This window comes from Triticum urartu, chromosome 7A, assembly GCF_056163025.1.
Source record: "Triticum urartu cultivar PI428250 chromosome 7A, HENAU_Tu73, whole genome shotgun sequence".
NCBI classification, from domain to species: domain Eukaryota; kingdom Viridiplantae; phylum Streptophyta; class Magnoliopsida; order Poales; family Poaceae; genus Triticum; species Triticum urartu.
The window spans coordinates 73,204,510-73,213,025 of NC_141879.1; the positions used below are offsets into that span (position 1 = coordinate 73,204,510).

The following is an 8,516-nucleotide window of genomic DNA, read 5'->3' on the forward strand; positions in this document are numbered from 1 at the left end:
TTTGCAAAGCTCCTAGAATGTCCAAACATCCCAAAATTTTGCATGAACATCACCATTTGAGCATCTTGCACCACACATTTTCTTTTAATGTTTCTGCTATTTTCTTCCTTTTAATGTTCACCGGGCATAGATGAGCCGAACACCGACTTAAAATTTCGAACACACAGTTAATGAACTAATGACCGTATTTTAAGTCTGTAACCCCTTTGACATTAACCCCTTTGACAACTTCAATGACGCAATAACCCCTTTCACTCAACAGAGGACTACATATATATAGGCCAGCCAACTTGAAAGAGCCTGACATGTTTCCAGAGTACAAATGATCTAATTGAATTAAGATCAAACGAAATAAATTCAGTACAGAGCAACTGCCAAAAGGGGTAAATGAAAGGCAGCAAGCAACACAATAATAAACGAACAAGGTCAAATATCCCATCCCCCGCAAAAAAAAAGGGTCAAATATCCCATAACCAACATAAACAAAACCATTCTATAAATGTTGTGACAACCAATTCCAACTTCTACATTAACGTCACAAATAGACGACAAATACAGATAGTATACTTCTAAAAAAATAGATAAACAGATAGTATACTAGAAGCGCCAGGCCTCAAACACTCTTCACAATACTACTCGCATGGTGTAATAATCAATTGAAACTATCATCTAGGTGTCTCTATACCTACTTCAGATATCTGGGCCCCAGTCGAGAACATGCTCGACTGCGGAGGAACACGAAGCATTAAAGGTGTGGGCGAGGAGCCAATGATCAGACACTCTGATTTGCCATGCTCGAGCACCAGCTTCTCCCTCCAGGTGCTTCGCAGAGCCTTTAGCTTGTCAGCCACCTGGGTCATGGAAGGTCTCTCTTTCCCCCTGGTGCTCAAGCACATACTTGCCATCTCGGCAACTTCTACCAGCAGCATCTCCATCCCTGTGCTTACTATGCTCGCATCCAGGATGCCATCAAGGCTCCCATCCTTCATTGCGAGCAGGAAGGACGACGCGAGGTTCTTGGCTTCCATGGAGCCGTCGTGGTAGATGGCTGTTTTCCCCGTGATCAGTTCCAGCAGCACAACGCCAAAGCTGTAAACGTCGCTCTTCTCTGTTAGCTTCCGCTCCTGCAGGTACTCAGGGTCCAGGTAACCCATGGTGCCCTGCACCAATGTCATGAACTGAACCTCATCCTTGGGGAGCATCCTTGACGCCCCAAAGTCGGTCACTTTCGCCATGTAGTTCTCGTCCAAGAGAATGTTCATAGACTTAACATCTCCGTGTACTATAGGGCGGTTCGTGGACAGATGCAGATACGCCAGTGCTTCAGCAGATTCTTGAGCGACCCTAAGACGGGTGTCCAGTGAGGGAGGTCGACTTCCGTAGTTACGATGGATAAAATGAAAGAGAGTGCCATTCCGGATGAATTCATAGACCAGCATCGGAACTTCCACCTCTAAGCAGCACCCTAAAAGCCTGACCACATTTCGGTGGTTGGTTTGTGAAAGTATAATAATCTCCTGCACAAACTCGTCAGTTTCGGCCACGTTCATGATCTTTGAGCGTTTCACGGCTACTTCCTTGTTATCCTTAAGAATGCCCTTGTAGACAGTGCCGTGACCCCCCTTGCCCACTTCTCTGCTCTTGTCAAAATCGTTTGTAGCCTTCTTCAGATCATCCTGCGTGAATATCTTCAATGTATCGACTTGTTTTGACATAATTTGATGGTACAGTATCTGACCACCATTCTGATCGAAGAATCTTTCCTTCTCTTTTGCCAGCTTCCTTTTCTGATATTCTGCCCGTAGAGCAAACATGCAAACCATGAGGAAGACGACACCAGCGGATGTGCCTGAAATCATGACGGTTACATCAGTTCAACTAGAGACATTGCCCACATTTGGCTAAAAAATAGTTCCACGTATTGTGTCATCTCACCATTGCTTTACTACATGACATTTATACAAACTGTACTCTACTCGGACTTATATGATTGGCATAAAGAAGTACACAAAAGCTTTCTGTTTTTTATCAAGCAATGTGTGAACAATTGGTGTGTAAAATATTTTGATTTCTTATAACCCATACCTAAGGCCACCTTCAGAGCTTTATTTGGGTCAGCTCTTACGCAGGGTATGCTCTGTGGATCATCACTCCTGAATCCTGATGGGCATGAACAGGTGTAGCTCCCATCGGTGTTTCTACAATTACCTTTGCAAGGATACAAAGACTGGTTTGGAGGTTCACACTCATTGATGTCTGTCATTTCAAGGAAGTGAGGAGAAAGTCAACATGCAGATCACATTCCAAGAGCAATAAAGTTGATAGAGGAGAAATTCCCCGCATAAAGAATGGACATAAAGAAGAAATTATAGGTTGATTTTGCGAGATGCATGTGCATACCTCGGCACCCTCCTTGTAGGTAAGGACTGCCCACATAACCTTGAGAGCAGTTGCAGCGGTAACCAGGGCCATTGGACACATTAATGCATTGGCTGTTCATGGCTTGACAGGCATACTGTGACCCGATCTTGGTGGCTTCCGAACAACTTCCATTGCCAACAACCCAATCAAGTACCAAAGGAAACCCCTCAGTATATTTACTTCTGAAATTTGTAGAGCTGACATATGAACGATCAAACTTGAACGAGTTCACCTCAGCGATGAATGAGTAGCTGCATGGGCATGAGGTGGTATTGGTGTACATGAGGTGTTGAAGGAGCTGATGTTTCCTGGAAAGGGGGTCTGGCAGCAACCCATGCCAGCGCACTCTGTGCTATCATCGACGTTACTTGCGTCAGTGCAGAATGAAAAGCATGAGTTGACAATGGGCAACTCAAGCTGGTTCTTGCCCTTGGTCACTCCTAGGATCATTCCAAGCATACTACACCCGATCGATATCAACTGGTTCTTGGTGTTGGAAACCTTATGAAAAGGATCAAGACTTAAGCCAACAAAACTGGTGCTATTAGTGCCGTTGGTGTAATTGCATTGTGATGCTATCTTTGGGTTCTGAACACGAACCTCACCAAAGTTAAGATTGATGTCTAGTACCCTAACTCCGGTTGAGGCCAGATATGCCCTGTTCTCATGGCATGTAACATTAAAGGGTTCTTGGAAGCAGCCCTTTCCAGTGCCGAACGGGTACGGGATGCTGACGTTACCACACTTGTCTGGGCAGCCAGGCCGTGCCGTGTTGATGCTCTCAGAAGACCCAGACCCATAAACGGTGGTACTATGCTGCAGGATTAGCGTGACAGCAACAAGTAGTAAGAGCTTCTGACCTGGAGGAAAAGACGGAAACATGTATCATGTACATACCAATCTATCTGGGCCATATGTATGTTACGGTAGTTTTTGTGTTTAGCAAAAAAATGTTATATTAGGAAACGACTGAGACATGTATCATGTACATACCAATCTATCATTGATATCGGTCATTTGTCTTCACGAAATACAAAATGCCAAATACGACATATTAGTAGATGACAAACCAATGCGAACACCATTTAGGAAAAATCCCCTAAAATTGCCATCACATAGGGAATATATTGGTAGTCCCCTAAAATTACCATCACATAGGGAATATATTGGTAGTTAAGAGTTTGATCCCACTACCACAAACATTTTGATCCAACAATATCTGAATCAGATGATGAAACAGAGATTAATGCCCGTCTTATAAAATAGAACATAAATTCTGTATGTGTCGCTTAGTTATTCTCGGATTTCAAGTCTCTTGCCATCAGACAAGAATTTAGGTTCAAATCTGATTTAGATAAAAAGAAGAAGAAAAATATGAATTATGCATCTATGTTGCGGAGTATACAAGAAAATAGTCACTAGTAATTGTATACTCCAGACTCCATATTTCTTTCTGTTCTCATTTCATAAATTGTAGGAAAAGCACTACCTCCAATCCAGAATAACATTAAGTAGCGTGTTTCAGTTTGCATATACTTGTCATTTCGGGTTTTTATATTCAATTTTCCAATGAAATACCTCTATTGATTGCTTATTGGCAGTGATGTTTAAAACTTAAGTACACTATCAATAAGGAAAAGATATATTTTGAAAACAAAAACATTAGTAACATCCTTTGTTGCTCTGTATGTAAAGCTAAAATGGCAAACATTCTCTTGCCCACTACGACTGACATATCATTTTGACTGATTTATACTGGACGTTCTTCCTGTTGTCCGAGCATGTTTCCGTTCTACAATACATTTAGAAACAAAGATTTTTGATAAATAACCTTCTGCATAACTGAATAACAATCTGATTAATCTCTGACCCCTACTTGCCACCAAAAACAGCGCATTTCTACATGACGCTACGGCGTGGTTGATTCCTCACTTGACATTACTCCGGAACCTGCATCTCAGCCCAACCATTATAAGTGCATACAAAAAGTTTTCGCCTGCTTTGCACGAACTAATGTAAGGTAGTAAAGTAAACAAAATATCACTCTACGCTGCGACGATTTCTACTGTTCTTCTCCCACTCCTAGTATCCCCAAAGGCCTGGAGTATGCAACACATCAGCGACACAAGAGACAAGACAGATTCACCAGGTTCCCCGGCCGTACCTTACGGGGGCTGGTAGCCCTGCGCGCATAACGGCGGGGCGGCGTAATATGGCCGCGGATACGAATCCGGAGTAGGCGGTGCCCGCCGGCAGTGCCGGATACTCGGACCCCACGTGGCGGCGACGGCGGCAACCGGAGGAACCAGACCGCCGGCCGTGGGGAACGGGCAGAGGGGGACGAGCACCCGGAGGCGCCGCACTGGCTGGTGGTGCGCCATGTGGAGGAGGTCCATCGGCGTCAGGCATCTCGCCGGCCACGGCCGTGCTGGGCGGCGGGGCGAGGGTTTGCTGTGCTCCTCAGGTCAGCGGAATGGGAACGCGGGAGAGAGAAGAAGAGGGAGACTTGTCTGCGGGGCATATTGGTCATTTCGGCAAAGCGGGCATGTATGAAAGCCATTTTCGAATTTCTTAGTCCCAAGCCAAAAACCGTGGCATGGATAGAATATTTGCGATGATGGAAGCAGATTATTAAAAGTTATCAAGAGTAGGATTGCTCGCCACGTATGTTTGCGACGTGGTATGAAAACTGAAAACTTGTCCTCAAATTAAAGTGACACAACATAATAGAGTTTCGATGTATGAAAATAATTGGGAATTGGGACGCGGGGCGACAGATGATGGAGGGAAGACTTATCTGCGGGGTATATTTGTCATTTCAAAAAGGCTGGCATGCATGAAAGCCATTTTAGAAAGAAAAAAATATTCAGAAGTCAAACCGTGGCATAGAAAGAATATTCATAATGATGAATGCAAATTATTAAAATTTGTCAATATCAGGATTGCTCTCGTATATATGCCGCGTGGTATTTAATTTTAAAACTAGTCATCAGATCAAAGTAACACAATTCAATAAAAACTCGCCTCGTGGCATATATCTGCATATACAAGATAAAGAAAGTTTTCTCAATACGAGTAATTCAAGAGATAGACAACAATGGAAAACTCATGTTGGTGCCCCAACCACGCGTGATCAAGGCAAGATCTTCTTCCCGCGCGCTGGAGGCGTGCGTCGCGGGCCGCGGCCTTCTGCGTCGGCGGCGGCGGTCGTCGGCCCATCCACGGGCTCTGCTCCCCCCCCCCCCCCAGCGTGCTGGCGTCCCAGTCCCGGTGGTCCTGCCTCCTCCTCCCCCCCCCCCCTTCCCCTTCATGCGCCGGCTCTTAGGGCTCCGAGGGTGGGGGCCTTGCTGGCGGCGGATCTGGGTGCTCCTGCCCAGATCCGGGTGGTGGCGGCGATGACCTGGCTAAGCTGGTGGTGGGGCGGCCGGCGGTCAGGCTACTCCTTTCGGGGTGGAGGGGCGCCGGGCGTCCATGGCCGGGGAGGCGGGCTGCGTCTTCGGCGGCATGTCGCAGCTGCTGCAAAGTGGCTCGGGGCTGCTCCTCATGGTGGTGGTCTGGATCGTTTCACGACGGCAGCTGGTCTCTGGCGTCGCCCGTCGGTGAGCGGCCTGTTTCGACCTTCGATTCCTCCCCTCGTCGTCCGGGCTCTACCCTCGTCATAGGGCTGGACCGCTCCCAATTGCAGTTTGTTGCTCGTCTCGCGCCCGTGGCCGCAAGACAGAGCTTGTCTCACGCCCTGCAGCAGGACCGAGCTCGTCTCGCGCCCAGCAGCAGGACCGAGCTTGTCTTGCACCCGGTGCAGCAGGACGGGTGATGGAGGCCAATTTTGGCCGGCCTTTTGGGTCTCGGCGCGGGGGAGGGGGGCGCCCAGGGGTGTGAAAAAGGAGCGGCCTTTCCACTCGTCTCTTTGGTTGGGGTAGCGACAGGTCTCGGTTGAGGTGGTGTCAAGGTCTTGAATGTCGGGGCGGCGGCCCTGGTGGTGGTAGCGCGGTGTTCATGGGCAGAGCCCGTGGCTTGATGCTGCCCGGTGACCATGGCCGTGTGGGCGGCATGGTGGCAGGGGTGTGGCGTTCGGTGGTAGTGAGTGTTTGCTGGGGTGAAAACCTGTTCTATCTTCAGACAGACCTGCGGCGGCGTAGCGCGTTACCTTCTTGAAGGCGTCATCGTGGCTCTCACTGTTCATCGTGTCGCTCCAGGGAAAACTCTGACCCTCGGGTCAGGCGGTGGGGGCGCATTGGCGTCGTAACCTTCTTGGAGGCGCCACCTTGGAGCTCACGGTTCGTCATATGCAGCTTCATCTCTTCGCGATGGCGTGTTCACGGAGGAGGTCCCCGATTGCTCTTGTAGTGTTAGTGGTGGTGTTGCTGCGCTCAGCGCCTATGTATCCCGCCTTGGGTGTGTGCGTGTGTTGTCATAGGGTGCGTTTGTACTTGGGTTGTGGTTGATCTTTGCTTTATATATAAAGCGGGGCGAAAGCTTTTTTAGGTATGTGTGTTACGTTTTTTTTTTTGAGCGGTCGGTATGTGTGTTACGTTATCTAAAAGAACCTGTACACGTGTGTTGAAAATCATGCTGGGTATTATCCCTCGAGGATATGTAAAAAAAATGCAAATGTTGCCACTTCACGTGAGGAGAGGTGGGGTTTTGCGACAAAGCTACCATGAAGCTTTATAGTATGATGGTGCGGAGAAATAGGTGAAAGTTTCATGTAAACTTGAAAATTTGTGCATCCTGAAGTCTTGGTTGCGTAAAGAGCCTTCATATGGCAATAACAACCTTTCACCATGCAGCAACATCTTCCCATAAATAACATCAACACATGAAGAATGTTTTACATCTTCTAGATCCATATACTAAACGGAAGCTGCTACTCCACAAAATAAACTCATGGAGTGTGTTTACTTAGAGAAGAACAAGCAAAAGGCGGGGGGGAGGGGGGGGGGGGGGGGGGGGGGGGGAACTACATGCAACTGCAAGGAGGCAACTCTCTAGAGAAGACGGTTGGGGTGTGTTCTTTACAAAAGGAACTGTTGAACATGAACAAGGTAGCTAAGCTAGGCCAGGAGGAAATTCTTACCTGAAGACAGTGGCCAACCCATGTATGTGTGTGTGTGTGTGTGTGTAGGGTGTAGCCCCCGGATTTGTTTCGCAACCGCGTATTATGCGACTGTATTGGAGTTGGGCGAGGGTTATTCGTGTGCATACTTACATACGAGCTATATACACACACAAGGAAAGATGAACTTGTACTCAAGCCTCCTGGATCATAGGGGGTGTGAAACGGAGTGCTAATCAAACCGTAAACGTGGCTTGTTGTTTAATTTGGACAGCGGGAGGAGGTGGCAGCAAGCAAGCAGTCAACCGTTGTTCGATCCCCATCTGATCTCTGATCTCAACTCTCAAACGTCTAGTTTAGTTTATCTCCTTCCTAGAACGAAGACCGCGAGCTGTTCCCCGGACACGTATGTTCATCTGAAAACTGCACTGGAGTCAAAATATTTCATCGCCATTAAATGTACTACTAGTTCAAGAGCCGTTGCCCATCTCGGGATGAAACATATGCATCAAACATATATAGTGCATGGAGTGGTTCAACCTTGCTGGATGAACCAAAAGTAGGTGTCTTCACCATGTGGCTAGCTAGGACAGGTACTAAGTTTCTTCATCGCACAACTAGGACAAAAACTAGAAAATGGCGTCTTTGCTTCCCAAATTATTTAGCTGGATCCGGTCTCTAGGATATATAAAGTTTCCAAAAATGAAGGTGTTTGTTCAATGCAACACGTAGAGATCCAAAATCGCAAAAGAAAAGAAAAAACGGTTTCTTCGTACTTGAGAACACCATCGGAAAAATAGATAACTTTTCGAAATAATCAATAAAGCAGTACTCAAGTCTAAACAAATTTGAAAACTTCAAAAGAAACAATTTAGACAACAACACCGTCTAGAACAGTTTAAGCGACATCATGTCCTAGTTGTTTAAGCATACCCGGAAAAAACTCCTAGTTGTTTAAGCACACCCGGAAAAAACAGTTTAAGCAACATATGCAGTAGCACAGAATCAAGAATAAAACAATTTAGACAACACCACCATC

At 46.7% G+C, this 8,516-nt stretch overlaps 1 protein-coding gene across 1 annotated transcript; it reads right to left on the reverse strand.

Moving 5' to 3' along the window:
* Positions 1-431: 431 nt before the first annotated feature.
* LOC125518299 (wall-associated receptor kinase 2) lies at positions 432-3,318 on the reverse strand. The gene is given in 4 exon segments (XM_048683184.2): positions 432-1,849; positions 2,086-2,256; positions 2,401-2,691; positions 2,694-3,318. Coding segments are annotated over 4 exon segments (2,256 nt in total). The 5' UTR covers positions 3,304-3,318; the 3' UTR covers positions 432-665.
* Positions 3,319-8,516: the final 5,198 nt, after the last annotated feature.